Consider the following 18539-nt stretch of genomic DNA (forward strand, 5'->3'; position numbering starts at 1 on the left):
AAGGCAGATGACAAAAATGTGACTTAGAATAACAGTATCAAAACGAGAATGCAGCAGTACACTGCAACAACAACAAAGTACATAAAATCAGATGAAATTAACTTTTAACAGAAAATCGTTTAATGGCAGTTACCTAATTGTTCCAGGGATTAAGTTCCAGAATTCAATAATGCATGGAAAAAAAAACGTATTTAAAATTATCAGATCGAGCAAAGTAATGCTTAAGTTTAAGGCTATGGTGACTCCTACGTGACCGGGGAATATCTGAAGGAATATATATGGGTTGTGAGACATGATAAAAAAAATTGACGATGCCATACAGAAACTTCAATGACTCACTGTGATGCCTACAGATAAAGAGGTTAGGTTCATTGAAGATAAGGCATGAGAGGGCGAAAAATGTTGATCATAGCAACAATATATAAACCTAATAGATTTTCATTGTATGCTCTCAATGAGGTTAATGTCACAATGCTTATGAGGGTTCCAGATAGGAGAAGCATAGTCTAGGATTGGATGAATTAAAGATTTTTACATTAATAACTTAGTCTCCTTTGGCTTTGGATTCTCCTTAGTCTCCTTTTTGTTAGCCACCACATTTCAGCCCCATAGTTGAGTACAGGTAAGATGCAACTATTGTGTCCTTTCCTTTTGAGCAATACTGGTAAGCTGCTAGTCATAATCTGCGAGTTTTCCTAGTTATTTCTCTTTCATGTTCCGGATCTGCAGTTACTACCTGTCCTAAGTAGACATATTCATCTACGACTCCCAGTGCTTCTCTACCTATTGCAAATTGCTTTTCCTTCCCTACGATGTTGAACATTATCTTAGTCTTCTACATATTGATTTTTAAGCCCACTTTTCTGCTTTTCCTGTCTAAATCATCAATCATTCTTTGCAATTCATCCCCTGAGTTACTTATACTTAGAAAGACGATGTCATCAGCGGATCGCAGGTTAGTGAGGTATTCTTCATCCACCCTTATCCCTAACTGCTCCCATTCCAAGTCTTTGAATACGTCCTCTAAGCAAGCTGTGAATAGTACTGGACAGATCATGTCTCCTTGCCTAACACTTTTCTTGATAGGAATTTTATTACTTTTTTTATGCAGAACTATGGTTGCTCTGCAGCCACTATAGATATCCTCCAGTACTTTCACATACGGCTCATCTATACCCTGATTTTGCAATGCTTGTATGACTGCCAAGGCTTCTACTGAGTCAAATGCTTTTTCGTAATCAATGAATGCTCCAAGCATTCCAAGCATTTTTCTATCACCTGGTTGACGGTATTTATATGATTGATAGTAGAGTACCTTTCCGAAAACCTGCTTGATCTTTTGGTTGATTGAAGTGTAAGGTTGTCCTGATTCTATTAGCAATTACTTAGTAAATATCTTATATGGAACCGATAATAAGCTGATTGGTCTGTAATTTTTCAAGTCCTTAGCGTCCCCTTTCTTATGAATTAGGATAATGCTTAATGTAAGGCAATAAATTTAGCTTGCCAATCTGTACCAATTCTGATTCCATGCCTTCAACTCACCAGTCTGTTCCAATTGCGAGTCTATTCTTATTCCATTCCCATTCATAATCACTTCTGTTACTTTTTTTTAATTTGTTGAGTTAGTCTTAGTCTTAGTCTGACTTCTCCATTCTTTCCCATGCAAGTGGAGAATCCTCTCTCTATCTGCCATTGTTGTGAGGGTAGAGGAGAGAGAGGTTAAAGGACGCCGTCGATACCCATTGCCTTCCTGGCATTTATAGCACTATCCTATTAAAAATTTCATCAGGAGCTCAGCTCAGCTGCTACACAATACTCCAGGCAATGAGCCAATCTAAGGAAAAGCAGTGCTCATTAAAATGACAAAAACGTTCTTCTATGGCCCTTCCAATGGACGAATATTTATTTCTCGCCCATCAATCATCAGTGAATCAGTTTAATGTCTTGCTGTTTGCTACGCTATTTTCTCCAGTTTTTGTAGCTCGGACATTGTAAAGGAAACTGCGTCAGACTAGTCACGAAAAAGCGAGAGCGTCTTAGTTTAAACTTGACACAGTATACTGCTTTGGCATTCTTGTGTGCAGCACCAAAGGCACCATCGTTACTCGACAATCACTACTAATTTACTATACCACAGAATAAGTGTGCACTGATATTTCAGGGGACATTAAAAGGCCATAGTGGATTTAAATTAATCCAGACCCTCCACTGCATCTTGCCTCATTGCCTTCAGTGTTAACTTCGCTTGTAATAATTTATTAACCATTAGATTCACTATTAACCTCACACACCTGCCGTGGTGGTGCAGTGGTTAGGGCGCTTGACTCCTCTGCCCACAGATGCGGGATCGAATCCCGGCTGCGGTAGCCGCTTTTCAACGGATGTGAAAAACAAGCTTTGTACAAATACCAGCTGGTAGGAATTCTGCCAGATTTAATCTGCGTCCTTGCATCATACCCAGTCTGTTCCTTGGTGTCTGGTTACTGCTGAATTTTTGTGTGGGAAAACAGTGTGAGTGCTACTGAACAGGCACCGATTTGGTAGAGATAAAACATTAGAGTTATTAATGAGGCTTACCTGTTAAGCAGCAAGCACAATACACTATTGTATGCATTGTACATGCATGCCTGAGCAAGGTTATCAATCAAACATGCACCAAAGGTGCTGATGTCATTCTAAAGGTTATCTCTCCACTGTTACATTTGTGTAGTACTTGCTGCTTGATGTCGCTGTGCAGCAAACTGACAAGATTTATGACTTTTGCCACACAAACATTCATTTAAATGCTGCTGGTTTTTGTGCACACACAGAAGTGTGGCCTTAATGCCTAACTAACAAAGAGGTCACAAAAGCCTCCAAAAATGATTTGAGCCCCAAAAACCATTTTCTCAGCTGTTAGGTGAATTCTTTTCTGTTGTTGAGCAAGTGGCTGAAATGAGTTGCTACATTTGCAGACCTACAAAGGGACAGTGAGGACAAATTTAACTGGGCCAATAGAGGTTATTAGTTCGATTCTAATAAGGGGATGACACAGTAGCTATGGAAAGAAAGATCATAGATGCCACGTGAAGAGACAGGAGGCATGCGGAGTGGGTCAAGGAGTAACGCGAGTTCCTGATATCCTAGACGAAATGAAGAAAAAGAAATGGGCATTGGCAGAACATGCAGATTGAATAGGGGATAACTGACAGTTGAAAAGGGTAACAAATTGGATTCCAAGAGAAGGAAAGCGTAACGGAGCTGTAGAAACTCAGATAGGCAGATGAGGTCAAGTTGCAAGGCTCAAGTGGATGCAGCTGGCACAGGTTGGGTTTAGTGGAGGTTCACAGGAGAGGCCTTCGCCCTGCAATGAGTGTAGTCCCACTGATGATGTGGATGACTGGAAAAAGAAAACTGAAAAAGTAGAGCTATTACAAACTCATGAAGACCAGAACCCGAAAACAACTTATTGTTGCCGCACAACTAGGCTGTTTTAACATGCGAATCTCCATGACATGAAGTACATTCTCTTTTCTTCTTATATCCATCTCTGAAGTTATACCACACCACCATTCGTCTGCAAACAGCGATGCTGTAGTCCCTGATCCTTTTGATAATCATATTCAATGTCGCATGTTTGGATTGAGTGGTGGAGTAAAGTGTTCAATTTTCAAGTACGAATTTCTGAGCAATAAACACACCTGCTGTGGTGTGAAAATCAGCAGAACCATAGAAAACCAGACATAAATGAGTTTAACTAGGAAAAAAAAGGTTCCGGGAAGTTGTCCTCGACTGCTAAGCTTTTGTCTTGCATCAGATGTCGTTGGCTGTGAGGGCCAACCCCAGATCCTTATTTTTTTCCCCCAGTTTGCAGCTGACAGGCAAGCCATCGTAATTGGCAAGCCGGGAGAAGAGTTCTTCCGCCTGGCTCTGGAGGACCTGAAGATGCAGGCAGACGAAGTCGTCATGGTGGGTGACGACATTGTTGGTGACGTCGGCGGTGCCCAGAGTGTCGGGATGCGTGGTGTACTCGTACGTACCGGCAAATATCGGTGAGTGCTGTGGGATAAGAGAAAGTGGCAAGGCACTGCGAAGACTACTCAGAGGCTTCTCCCTTATTACTTATCTGCTAATACTACTGCTAGTTCTTCCAGACTATTTACAGGGCAGGGAATGTAATCACTAAAGCAAAGTTTCAATTATTTTTCAGAGCTGTTTAGTGAATGTGGATGAGTTGTAAAGTGAATATGGCTCTTCTGATTGTTCCAGGAGAAATAAAAATATATACTATGTCAACTCTAATATTAAACACAGGACATGACTATACGTGGATGATTTCTGTGAGAAAACTTCGAGGTAGCCAGTCTGCCAATTCCTATATAAAACTTATAGTACCCCTAAAACCATTTTAATCATTTGTAGGGGTGCTATAAGTTTTGCATAATGTTTTTCTAAATATTGTGGGCCCATGGGTTAAGCAAAACAGTAGAATACTTATAGCACAAGTCCCGACCTGACACATCTATTAGAGCAGTGTTTCTCAAATGGAGGACTGCAGACCCCTTGGGGTCCTTGAGGCTGGCTTGGCTAGACACAGTTTTGCAGGTTTAAAAGTATGGAAATTCAAACCAACGTTAGTTTCTCAAATTGGAAGACGCACGAGAGGAGTGCAGAAATGGAGAGTACACATGAGAGAGGGAGAGAGAGGATGTGTCTAGGGCGTTGATTGATGCTGCCATCAGTGAAACTCGAGCTTTGGTTGCACTGCTGGATGGAGCTGCATTGCAAAGCGTCTCGGGTGTCCGATGAGCAAGCGGCGCGGTGTTGTTAGGGTTGAATCGCTTCTAGTAGTATGCATACCGGCACCGTCAAAGCGCCTCTTCCCCCATGTCTTCTGCAGGCCATGGTGCACTGGCTTATCAAGTGTACGCTTTTATTGCGAAAGCAATACTACGCCAGGTCTAACCGCTCATAGCTGTGTGCTGCGTCCGTGTCCGAATTAAGAAAGAAGGAGAAGAAGAAGAAATGCTCGGTCACCCACAGCTAATGCTTTCGCTCCATATTCAGTTTAGCAGCGTGGAACCCTTCTAAAACTTTTAGGTGCCAGTTTAAACTTGGCCCAAGCCTAATTCTGTGACTTGCTTCCGCATAAGATCGCATAAGTCCGCACAAGATCGCCACAGAAGGTCCCCCCTCTCCTTCACCCCCTTTTGTTCCAGTCTCAGAGGCTCCCCCACCACTTCCACTGGTCCACGAGGGGTGCCCGACAGATCCGTGGCTGAGAACCACTGTATTAGAGGCTCTAGCAAAATTGGGTCAAGTGTGTCACAAAGCGAGTGTTAAAGCAGCTTTGCAGTGTTAAAGCAGGGGACAGAAATGACCCCTGGCTGCATCTAGGGAAACATGAAAAAAATATTAAGGGGATGTGAATTTACTAAATTTTGAATACAAGTCGAATATGTTTGTTATTCGATTGATATCTGTCTTCGAAAAAGTGATAGTCAAAATGTTGGAATATTCGCAAGTTACCGCGAATACACTGTAAATTTTCGAATTCACTGCAGTTTCATCGCACTAAATTTGTGCCTCCACCCTTATCGATCATTTGTAGGTGATAAGGGGTGGAGGCACAAATTTAGCTGAGAATTGTGCTAACTACAGAGGGTGCGAGCCATGACTGAATGAGATTAAGATACTGGGTAGGGGCCGTGGCAAGACGGCACGTGAACTGTTAGAAGCCTTTCATAGAAGGAAGAGAGGTCGAGTGTGTGTCAGCGATGCATCTGTAAGGCTATTGAGGGCAGAGGTCAAGTATCTTGAACATCTTTTGTGAACCGCCAGTGGGTTTGATGTCGCTTCTGTTACTGCGCATGTCTTTACCTTCGTTTATATTTGCTGGCGTGGCTGCAAACAAAACGGATGATAGCTAGTGCCTGTCCCGTCATTGTCTTCCTTCCGTGTGTCTTTTGTGCGCTTGTTCCCTTTACCAATAGAGTTTACTGTATTTATTAGCAATATGACAGCTCCACCCAGTTTCCTGCAGGTCATTCCTGCAAAAAAAAAGGCTGGCATATGGAACCATGTATAGTTATTACTGGAAAGTGGACTATAAAGTTCTGTGCAATTCTAATTTAATTTTATTTTAACTGCCATGTGAATTCTGAAATAAACAAGATGAACAATTTGCGCTACATTTTGATTTTCTTTTTTTTTTCTCTGATCAGATATGTGATATTCAAAGGCATATTTTGCTTACATTCGTTTTCGATTCGTATTAAAAAAAAAGGGTTCAACACTGCTGAACCGAATGTGGAGCGTAACACGGTATCACGCCGACAGCTTGAAAACCTAACGCACTGTAGCTTTCGCTACACAATTTCAGTACTCCTCGTTGGATTTTGAGGGTGCTTCATCGCACAGTCGTCAAGCATTACAGTACGATGAAAATGCGGTGAATTAGGAAATTCTAATATTCGGTAAGTTTAGAATGTTCGGGAAATTCTGAATATTAGTTCTTTCAATCGAATATAAATCAACCGACTTTCAATTTGGTTCGCATTCGAAATTTCAAATATTTGCACACCATTACAAATTAATTTTATTTAGCGGCTGTAGGCAAACAGCACATGGTAATCTGTGTATAGAAATACCTTATGCATCATTACAAAGATGTTGGGGTATTGATGTCAAAGACAGGTTATAGAGAAACTTCCCAGGCATGTCTGAAAAGAAGCAGAGCTGATGGCATCCAGGTGGAAACTCGCATGTGCCAAATGCCGAATGGTGCCAATTCAAGCTCTCTTCATCTTGCTCCCATCAGTACTCTAGGAGGTACAACTAAAAAGGTGCTTCGTTTAATTTATGAGCTGGCAGCACCATACTAACTTTGTTCTTGAAAAAAATAAAATACCCCGTGCTTCTCTGCAGGCGGTGAAAGCCGAACAAAAAAGTGGGTTATTTAACCCCCGTGCCACAGAGGAATATAAAGACAACACTGCCACTAGAAAACAATATATGGGTGAAATTGGCGCCTAGGCATCTCAGTGGTAGAGTATTGTAAGATTTTGGGTTCACTTCATCATCATCATCATCAGCCTGACTATACCCACTGCAGGGCGAAGGCCTCTCCCATATTTCTCCACTTAACCCGGTTCTGTGCTAGCTGCACCCATTTGACCCCTGCAAACTTCTTAACCTCATCCGCCCACCTAACTTTCTGCTGCCTCCTGCTACGCTTTCCTTTCCTTGGAATCCAGTTTGTTACCCTAAGCGACCATCAGTTATCCTCTCGTCGCACTACATGTCCTGCCCATGCCCATTTCTTCTTCTTAATTTCCACTAGAATGTCGGTAACTTGAGTTATTTCTCTGACTCACTCTTCACGCTTCCTATCTCTTAATGTTACCCCTACCATTTTTCGTTCCATAGCCCTCCGTGTTGTCCTCAACTTAAGTAGAACTCTCTTGGTTAGCCTCCACGTTTCAGCCCCATAGGCGAGTACAGGTAAGATGCAACTGTTGTATACTTTCTTCTTGAGCAATACCGGTAAGCCGCTAGTCATGATCTGCGAGTGCTTGCCAAATGCGCTCCATCCCAATCTTATTCTTCTTGTTATTTCCTTCTCATGGTCTGGATCTGCAGTTACTACCTGTCCTAAGTAGACATATTCGCCTACTACTTCCAGTACTTCGCTACCTAATGTAAACTGCTGTTCCTTCCCGAGGCAGAGCACTGGAATTTAGGTCTGAAATTTTTTTCACCGCAATGGAAAGATTGATGTCTAAAATGTTCGATCGCATAGCGGTTCTGGTGGAAACGCTGTAGAAAATGTTTTCCAATAATTTTTTTATCAGGGCATGCGCACCCGTCTTTATGTAGTTCGATGCTGGAAACCATGAACAGCGACCGCGATGCAGGCTGGTGGTCGACAAAAAAGACGTGCCGAAAACAAATATAAATTTCACTTGCCAGACAGTAATTAGAAAATTTTTGCTTTGAGTAACGTTATTTTCAGTTTCACACTCAAGACTGTTATTGCACAATAGCCACTATTATCGCTTCATTCACGCAATTCCAAACACCATCTAAAGGCAAAACTGAAAGCATGCCTCTCTCGATGCGAAATGAGGGGTGGTTTTATTTAAGGGTGTAGAGAGCATAAAATAAAATAAATTATGACAAGCACTCCTAGAAGTAACAAGAACAGTGTGCACTTACGAAAATCAGTGACATTTTGCTGACACGCAGTCACGTAGGGTACTACACTGAAAGTAATAGGGTTTCTCCGCTAGATAGCGCCTTGGTTGTTTTTATGCGATTTTAAATGGCAAATTAAAATTGTAAAGCCTCTTCTCTTTGATATTTTAGTGCTCGATCTGCACTATATAAGGCAAGGCCTTTTAACCTCCACCATAATCCTATGACATATTTTGGCCAGTGTGTTCTGTCTCTTTAAGAAAGCTGTGCGATAGCGGTGCGTTCTGGATTCATTGTGCACATAAGGTAGCACGAGAAAACAGTTAAACATGCCGGGCGATCAGCTGTAGTGATAGCCTTGAGGCTCCATACTCACTTCCTATGAAAAGTTCCTGGGTTCAGGTCCACTCCGGGGAATGTTTTTTCTGGGACGGTCAAAGATCGATGCTTTGGACATGCCTCAAGGTTTTCCGGTTTACACTGTAAAGCACCAGTTCTGTAAAAAACTTTCACAGTCTTTTTTTTTTTTTTTGTCTAAGTACTGGTAATATGAATAGGTAAGGTCGTTTTAGCCTGCCTCACACGTGCAAGTGCCATGCTGCTTTATTTTGTCTCTGTTGCAGAAGTTCTGACGAAAGCCACCCGGTTGTCAAGCCAGATGGCATTGTGCGCAACCTCAAAGAAGCCGTCGAGCAAATTGTTGCATTGGAAAAACCATACAAACCAGCTCTTCCCCAGTGACTGCAAATGTATAGCAATCTCTGTGCTATACCGTATTTACTCGCATAATGGTCGCACTTTGTTTCGCGGAAAATTGATGCTAAGTTGGGGGGTGCGATAATTATGCGGGAAAAATTTTTGAGCAAATGCTTTGGTGTGCTAAGAGCAAATTTAAATAGATGCAAATCGGGATTCTTAGGTCAGCTATTGTCAATACAAGCAAAACATTACTTTCCAAGAACTTACCCTACCCTTGTTATAAAAGTACAGGGTCGCCAAAAGCACAAATTGCTAAAGCACTTTATTTACCGCACGCAGCCTCATCATCACTCCCCGCCTTTCGTGGTATAATGCTCACAGCAGACCATACAGTTCTACTCTTGATCAGAGACTTGATCCGAGTCGGTGTCCACACTGGAATCGCTGTCTCCAGTAGCGTACTACGCAGAACTCGTTGACGCCGAATTGCCCACTGGCAGCACGGTTGCTATGCTGTAGCCCGTACTCGAAAGCTTTCAGCTTAAAAGCAGCTGTATAACCTGCGTACCGCCCCACTGTGATGCAGCACCAAGAACACGGTAGATGGTGGAACAAAGCAAGTGAAATGGACGGAACGAAGGTACAGTGACAACGAGATGCGGAGACACCTCCCAAAACGGCGACGATTACTATCATCATGGAGATAAAAAAAAAAAAAAAGACGAGCCTAACTGATGATGATGATGATTTATTGACCACTTCCTTTGTATAGGGTGGGCACCGTGCTGGTGCCCCAGTCGTAAGAAAGAAAAAAAAAAGGCTTAACGTAAGAACGAAAAAAAAAAAAAAAGAACCCGAGCACGCTACGCTGCCTGGTAGCGCATGCACACAACAAGGCCAGCTAGGTTCAGTAGTGCTCCAAAGATGGCGCTTGTTACTACTAGCAGACGACTCTCGCTGTGGTAATATTGGTGGTGCGATGATTATGCGAGGGAAAAAAAATTCCGAATTTTGACGCCCAATGTTGGGTGTGCATGCATTATGCGAGTAAGTACGGTATATTACAGCTGTCCACTGGTACATGGAGAACGTGCGGAAACATGTCTCATTATCCGTATGCTCACTAAGCAGTCGACGGCATGTCTTGGCCAAATGAGAACAGTGCACTTTGTATTTGTGGGCTCAGACTGTAATTTGTTTCGCATGAAGTAAAATATGGCATGCTGCTGCATTCCATTCTGGAAGTGCCTCTCAGAGAAACCTCCCGGTGTTCTTTCGCGCAATCTTCCTAGTGACAGTGAACTGTGCTCAGACTGTGTGAACATTTGTCGCTAGAATCTTGTCATTAACGTCTCGTTATTCATCAGCTGTAGCACCTTCCACTGCGAGCATTAACAACAGTGACTATTATATGTTGCTGGTAGTTGAAGGAGAAAGTTACTGCTTCCTGGTGCTATGCCGACCATATTTGAAGGGCACCCATCTTGCCTGGTGTGAATCCTCGAAACAGTCCTACAGTGTTTTAGATATTTTGCTACCTTAGAAAACAAGTGGTGCAAAGCAAAGTGGTTTCAGCAGAATATGTAGTTCTGAGCATAGCCATTAATCAGGAGCGTGGCCTCCATGCAGCAACAAATTTGTGATCGCAATTACTGGAACACTCTGCTCTCCAATTGGATGTACCACTGTCACAAAATTAGCCTAGTTCGACAGGGTCTTGCATTGTTCCGTCATAGGCAGAACAGAAAGCCCGGTTCATTCAATTGATCCAGATACTCTAAAATCAAAATGACAGTATTCCACTTCCTTCAGAGAAAGAGGAATGATTGAAATGCAGTGACGGTGCTAGAGTTTATGGTGTGGTGGTATTTTTCAGCACAAGGCTTCAGTTACACCTAAGCATATGACAGCTGTTCACACCTCAAAGGTGGGTCCTTCTTTGTGCGTAGTGTCACCCCAGCATTGTCAAGGATATGAACTCTGCCATGCAGGGTAGACTAGTTCATTATTCTCAACGCTCACCAACAAGCAGGTCATTCACAGTAAATGACACTGCCGAGGAAAAAAAAAAAGATGCTGTTGCAATAGGAAATGTCAAACCCAACCAAATGCTTTCCAGCTTGAAGGAAGCTTTCACAAGTACAGGTAATGTTTTATCACCACCTTGTGCGAGATACTTTGTCTCTAATAAAAAACTACAGTTAGTTTGAAATTTCCAGAGCCTTCCGCTACTGTATAGCTTTGGTCGCTCTGGGATGCTAAAACCCTATAAACCAAACTAAACCTGTTACTTCACCAAGCAGCTTAGCACTTGCCTGAGAGGACTAAACAGGCAGTATCAGCAATGGAGTGGTATGGTTTCATTCTTGTTTCTGTTCTGATGGATGATTACTAGGTGTGCAAATATTAAATTTTTGGTTGAAAAGTGAATACGAATAAAAATTAATTAATAAAATATTTTTGAATTATTTGTAATATGAATAATACAGTAGTGCCATCATGAAGCATTGTAAGGTTGTCAGATATAGGAGAGTGACATCAGCCATTAATTATCATGGGGCAAGCCACTGTTGGAAAAATGCAAGATGACTCGCAGAAGTGATGCAAGAAAAGTGCCACTTGTGCCTCAAACACAACATTAATAGCATCATGGGTGATGCACAAGAGCACCTGGTATCAAAAGTTCCGCATTGTCAAATTCCCGGAGCTGAATTTCCCATCATGTTTGCCCTCATTTTCAAGACCAGGTCGGATGCTCCTGATATGGTTGCCCCATTTTTTATTATATCGGGTGCTAAGTGGTCTGTGCATCTTGCATATTGGTGGCATTCAGGGAGTAGATGCACCAGATTTTCAATGCAATGCATGTTGTTTTCTTTAAAACAGTGCACAACACAATAATGTACCTCAATCACAACACAGAATTTACCTAATTTATAACAATTTTTTTCTCGTGCTGTTTCGGTTTCAGTCATCGAAAGACAGCTGTGATCTCCGAGAGGCACTGAGGTCATGTTAGACGTACAAAAACTGCAGAGTGGTTGCTGCTTATTCATTTTTAATGATTTTAACTTTTAAGCAGCTTTGCATAAGAATTGATGCGAAATAAAATGAACAAAGCAGCGATCACACTGCGGTTATTGTATGCCTCACTTGACCTCAATACGTCTTTGATGTTGTAACTGTTGTCCAGCAATGGACACCAAAACTGTATGGGGAAAAAAATTAAATAAATTGTTTACAGCTTTTCTGCACAATCCACATGGTTATCCATGTTCAGCTATGTGCCGAGCACATAGGCGTGCGCAGGGTTTTATGGGGAGCGAAGTACCCCCCCACACACACACACACACACACACTTCAAGGCCCCTACAGCCAAAATACAGCGCGAAGATGAGGAATGGTTATAAACCATTACGATGTAATGGAATAGCAACACATACAAAATACTCTGTGCTTAATAAATGAAACAAGCTTTGCCGTGTATGCAGATATGAAAATTATCACTCGATGACTCGCTTCTCACAACGGTTCCTTAGGTCCCCGGCTTCCCGGAGGTAAAGAGCTTTGAACGCAACAGCCAGAGTCCTCAGCCGCCATTATAGTAAAAAAATCTGCATGGCCGAAACCCTGCACTTTTAAAAACGATGGCACAGGTCCGACAAAGTGAAGGTATGGGGGTGAACTAATCCTAAAAGGATTAGGGGGGGGCTGTCTCCCTTTGCGCATGCCTATGGCTGAGCATCATTCCACAGACATGATTGGTGCCTCTACTCCTTTAAGGGCAGAGTGACTACTGCTATCCTCAGTCTTTATATATCATATGCTTGACCATGGTGCCAGATTGTCAATTCAACGAATTTCACAGTGTTTTTAACGCTACAGTGTTAAAAAAAAACAGGCTGGTGCGGGTGTGGCCCGCGAAAAATCATGAGCATGCCTCTGGCAGGTAGTATGGGGGCAGTGATTGGTGGGCAGGTTGTGTGAGGTCACAAGACCACATGACACGGCCGAGGTGGGAGAAGCTGCTCTCACAAATGGTTTTTCCATAGTGTGGTACCATACAAGTGCTGTGCAAATGAGTATGAACAAGATAACAGAGCTTTATATTAAGGGATCACTGAACAAGCGAGTAGGAGTGTGCATGTACACAAACGAGGACTCGTGAGAAGAGCCCAAGATGGGAGTCACCAACTCGGTTGCACCACACAATTAAGGGCAGAGTTTAAATGTCCCCAATTTTTTTTCTTTTCATTTGACAAGTGTACCTTGAAGCATAGGGTCAGAAACGGGGATGGGGACTTGGAAAAGGAGACCGCGTACAGACGAGCTTTGCCGAGGCACTGCAAAGTTTGTCAAAGTAGCGTTAGTCCACCACTGACTTATTACAGACGTGCACCACCTGCTTTTCTCAGAGGAAAAAAGTCAAACCACAGGCTTATCAAAAATCATGGACAATATTTATTTACAGCTGCTCCTTATTTTCTAAAATGTGACAACATATATACCTAGTATATTTACAAATGCTGCTCCTGCAATTAGCTCTCAGCTCACTGAGCACCGGAAAGCACACAAATGCATCAGGGAAAAGGACCGCGTGTCTACATTTGCCCACTGGGTCTCAAAACACACGCACACAATTACATCTCCCCACCTTTTTTACAAAATCATCTGCACAGAAAAATGCAAAATTCACACCATCAAAAAAATGTATATGACAGTAAGCACATGATTGTGCCATTGAAAAAGCAGGAGTCACTTCTTATATACACACTCTTGCATTAGTTGTCCATCGCACAGGGTTTTTTGCCCCTGGGAGGATCTCATCCTTGGCCTCTGGACACATGCAATCCACCCTTGACTGATGGATGAGCTTGCTTCTGTCTCACACGAACACAGTTTTGGCCTGTGCAAAAGGCCTCTCATACAAAATGGAAAAGGCTGGTGTAGAATGTTCCTGAAGCTGCATGCAGCCTTCATAAACTCAGGCAGCACATCACAAGTAGATCCTCCGAAGGTCACTGGCACCCGTGATGGAGTTGCATTGGGGGCACAACTTCTTTGCACCCTGCAATACAAGCGAGAGTTACTACTGTATTAACTCTGACACCTCATGAGTGGGATGTTTTCTTTCTTCACGTTACTTTTCATGACCATGCACAAAGTACAGGAAAGCAACTCAAATCAATCGTGCTAAAACAGCTGAAAACCAAAATTTCTCAGCATGTACGCACTACAACTAAACAGCGCCACTGCTATCACTACTATTACAAATTCCCACAAATTGCCAAATTCCAATAATGGCTCAGTAGTTAGAGTGGTCAAGTGGCGATCTTTAGGATGCAAGTGTGATCCTGGTTTTGGTGGAGGCCGCGTTTTGATCGTAATTAAAGGGAGATGCGAGAAAGTTAGCGCCTCCACATCAGAAAACAAAACTGTCCAGTAGCATCAAAGCTTCGTACTAGCCTCGAAAAATCATGAGCCTGCCTCTGGCAGGTGGCAAACAAATTGAAAATTGAAATTATGCAAATAAATGCTGTATAGGTAGCAATGGCAAGTATGGTTTAATGACACAGCAACAACCAAGGCCACAATGCATTAAACATGACTAGGTATGAGCTGTATCAATTATAGTTTGTCTGCACCGAGAAGCCAGCTTTGAGGAAGTTCACAGCCTAAAACGCCACCAAAGGCACAATCTTTGAGAAAGGCTTTTCTTGACGGGCGTGCTGGTGATGCCCGACACTGCTGCATGTGTGACTAATGCAGAAAGGGTTCTACTTCATGTTGTTCACAACTGTTCAGTCACGGCTCATCTCAGTGCCTTGCACCACAATGCTTCCATAAACAGCATCAGTCTCAAGTTGAAGAAATGACATGTACAGTGAAATCTCGTTACTATGAACACCACATTAACAAACTTTTCAAATTAACGAATTTTTAAAGAATCCCCGGAAGATTTGCTATGTTTTCAATGTTAAACTATTTCAGAATTACGAATTTCAAAATAGCGTATATTTCAGAATAACGAACATATTTTATTTCTTCTTCTATAATTTTGGAACATCAGTATTACGAATTCGGCTAAAATTAACAGCTCCGCAGCTTGGAATTCTCCGTGAAACGAAACAGAAACTGCAGATTCTGTGTGTATGGTCCGTGGGCTGTAGCTATCATCATCATCAGGACACCTAGGACCAGCTCCTAGCGCCACCATGAAGCTATGGTTTATTACGCAGTAGCCAGCAGGCCTAGCCGCCTGCGTTTTTTTCTTCCTGTGTTGTGTGCCATACGCGGCTTGGTCGTTCGCGCGTGCGGGACGATATTTTAATTTTTTTTTTTTTTTGCCACAGATTATCTTATTGCGAAGTTTGTGCGAGATTGGCGATGATATTAGTCAGCGAAGTGCCAAGAAGATATGAACGTAGCTGCTTTCACCGCAAGAAATCGACGCAGGGAAAAAGTGATTCGGCTTCTACAGACAGCTAGCATTGGCCCATTGACTGCTGCGATCATTAGGGAAGACTGAGACAAGATTTTCAAAGTTCAGGGAGCATTGAAAATGGGGTCAAAGAGAACTTTGATGTCTTTTTTTTTTTTTTTTTTTCACATGGACGAAGTCCGTACTTTCATCGCTCGGTGCAGTCACGCAAGCAATGAGGTGTTCCGGAAAGTGGAAGGTGTATGTGCTGTAGTGGTGTAATGTAGTGCGCGGTCGTGTTTGCTGCGCGCAGCAGAAGAAAATATTTGATTTCTTCAAATAAATCAGCTTTGGAGTTAGTGCAACATTTTCACTTGAGGTTTTGCTTGTCTACACACGTGCCTACTGCCAAGGTACGTCATTTTCATACTTAGGTTTGACCACTGGCTTATAATCGCAGATTTTTCATTACAACGATATTTCAAAATAACGAACGACATTTTGCGGTCCCGCGGAATTCGTTATATCGAGATTTGACTGTACATGACTTACCAGTGTCCTGAGCCAGCACTCTTGACAGTGAACGTGCCAGCAGCAGACAGACACCACAGGGTCCGTATAGGGCTCCTGGGATAGATTGAAAGAAAGAGTAGCCATGAGCAATTTGAAACATGCCTCGTAGAAGACAACAGGTGAGCTCACAGCAGCTTTCTTGCATTTGAAAATTGAAACCGAAACTAAAAAGACCACAATTTACAGCCGAAATGCCAAGAGCTGCCAATCAGGGTGGCGCTTTTAATATCAGAACAAGGTTAATCAGCAGAGAGAGGTAACAATGTTACGCCATGAGTGATGGCTAGTTCCACAGCACTTCTGCTGTAGCTTCAGTGTATAGCACGCCAGGTCTAGCAACGTCAAAATGCTCCGTCAGTCCACTGTCTGACGAACCAGTGAGTGCCATCTCAGTGCAAGAAATGTGTTCATGCTTCTTCTGCACTGCAGGCAACTATGCATTACGATAATGTTTCTTTTTACTTTTTACTATATTTAGTAGAGTGGCTGTTCCGAAGCAGAGTCTCGTTGCATGCTGTAGAACTTTTGTGATATAAACCTGGCTGATATGGATTTTGAGATGATATCATCATCAGCCTGACTATACCCACTGCAGTGCGAAGGCCTCTCCCATATTCCTCCAATTAACCCGGTCCTGTGCCAGCTGCATCCACTTGACCCCTGCGAACTTCTTAACCTCATCCGCCCACCGAACTTTCTGCCGCTCCCTGCTACTCTTTCCTTTCCTTGGAATCCAGTTTGTTATCCTAAGCAACCATCGGTTATCCTCTCTTCACACTACATGTCCTGTCCATGCCCATTTCTTCTTCTTGATTTTCACTAGAATGTCAGTAACTTGAGTTATTTCTCTGACCCACTCTGCACGCTTCCTATCTCTTAATGTTACGCCTACCATTTTTCGTTCCATGTCCTCAGCTTAAGTAGTACCCTCTTTGTACAATAAATTCGTACAATTCCCCAGCTCGAGTGTGTTGTGCAGAATTTCAAGTCTCCTGAACATTTCCCCGTGCCACTAGCATGGTGTGATGCACAAGCCATGACTGCAACATTGAGCCCACATATCACTACTGTCGTAACCACGAGTTGCACTGTATGCATTGCAAGCGGTTTGCAGCAGCATGCAGCCTAGCGCATAGCAGACGTTGCAAGAACCAGTCGTGCTGCACCTTCTGTGAGTATAGTGAACTGTGGCCGTGCAGCTGTGAATAAATCCTCTCATCTGCGAGCAGATCAGTGTGAAATCATTTTCTATGGTTGTGCGTACGCACTTTGCTTGTTCTGATGGTACGAATTTTCAGACGATACAAATTTTTTCACCAGCCCGTGCCTATCACCAAGACTGCATGTTCATACCATGGCCTTTCTTCAGGAAAGGGTACGCATCCGCACTTCTGCCTTATTGTACAAAGCATGCCAGTATCGAATGAAATAGCATCATGGTTGTGGAAATGAAGAGCCCTATCGACAGAGCCCAAATCTGATTTGTCCTTAACATGGGTCACCCTTTGTGCACCAAGTGGTAGGCCACCACTAAACATTGGTTGCAACCCCTGTCTACTATTGGAACCATATTTAGGTGCGGTTCTCGTGTGATCGTACCAAATTCTATTATTAATGCTGATTTAATTGCATCAGAATAGCTGTCACATGAAAATGCTGCCACCAAATGTAAGAAAATTGAGAAACTGACTTGTCAAGATAGATGATTACATAGGAACAATAGCAGAGCACTGCCAGATCTGAAAGCGGTTATCTAAAAATTGAAGCAAGCAGCGTAAAATTCAAAAGTACTCCTTCAAAAATTAGAGGAACCCCCAAAATGCATCGCTGAAATGAAAACAGACCTCTTAAAAATTGCTTACTAAGTGATGACTACACCCCTTTGCTTTTGGAGTGAAGGATCGGTGAAGAACCCTTAGGGTAGAGGAAATATGGGATAAAGGTCTTTCAAAGGGGCAGAGACATCAAACCTTTAATATAATGCATTTCTGCTTTAGTATTAAGCATAAGATATTAGTGAACATGGAGTACTACGTGGATTTGCCTATGCTCATTAGATTAATTTATAATTGCATTTCTTCCGCTACACAGTTTTAGTTTCAGGTTGCCGAACAAAGAATTCGGACATCATGGGTGAGTATGAGATCACATAAGGCATACCAAAGCTGCAATATAGTATATTCATTGCTTTGCAGTCTTAATTGGGACAGATGCTTACTTAGCTAAGCTGCTCCAAAAGCGTGAATAATAGTGACAGGTCACAGAGACTATTATGTTGCAGTTTTTGCAGAGTCATGCAATATCATACTGGTTAGTCACATTATGACCATCTTTGGGGAAACTGAAGCTGTGAAGCGGAAGAAAAGCAATTATAAATTATTATTCACTGAACGCAGGCAAACTTCAAGTGGTGATACAAGTCTTACACATATCTCTACAGTAGAAACGCAGTACTAAAAATTTGATGCCTCTGGCCCTTTAAGGTAAAGAAACTATCAGCTAGGTGTGGAGGAATTTAACCTGCTAATGCTATCGCGTCTTCTCATAGAAGCGCTTAGGAGGCCCTATAACTTTTTGTGGTAGTGTGTAATAGGCTTGCTCATTATAGCGGGCATGACTCTAAATTACGGCTAATTTCTGCACACAGCACATGAAATGTTCTAGCAGT

General features: G+C 42.5%; 2 protein-coding genes across 2 annotated transcripts in view; one reads left to right on the plus strand and one right to left on the minus strand.

Annotated features, from left to right (window-relative positions):
* LOC146180874 (phospholysine phosphohistidine inorganic pyrophosphate phosphatase-like) overlaps nucleotides 1–9731 on the plus strand; it is a 32300-nt gene extending 22569 nt beyond the window's left edge. The window contains exons 5-6 of the mRNA XM_084576198.1: nucleotides 3850–4034; nucleotides 8802–9731. Of these exons, the coding sequence (XP_084432324.1) occupies nucleotides 3850–4034; nucleotides 8802–8919 (303 nt within the window). The 3' untranslated portion in view covers nucleotides 8920–9731. The remainder of the gene's footprint in view (nucleotides 1–3849; nucleotides 4035–8801) is intronic.
* Nucleotides 9732–12365: 2634 nt separating this feature from the next.
* RNF220 (ring finger protein 220) overlaps nucleotides 12366–18539 on the minus strand; it is a 68009-nt gene continuing 61835 nt past the window's right edge. The window contains exons 11-12 of the mRNA XM_084576199.1: nucleotides 15851–15925; nucleotides 12366–13945 (exon numbers count right to left, since the gene is read on the minus strand). Coding sequence (XP_084432325.1) covers nucleotides 13874–13945; nucleotides 15851–15925 — 147 coding nt within the window. The 3' untranslated portion in view covers nucleotides 12366–13873. The remainder of the gene's footprint in view (nucleotides 13946–15850; nucleotides 15926–18539) is intronic.

This window comes from Amblyomma maculatum, chromosome 8, assembly GCF_055883805.1.
Source record: "Amblyomma maculatum isolate TAMU_Amacu chromosome 8, ASM5588380v1, whole genome shotgun sequence".
Lineage (NCBI taxonomy): Eukaryota > Metazoa > Arthropoda > Arachnida > Ixodida > Ixodidae > Amblyomma > Amblyomma maculatum.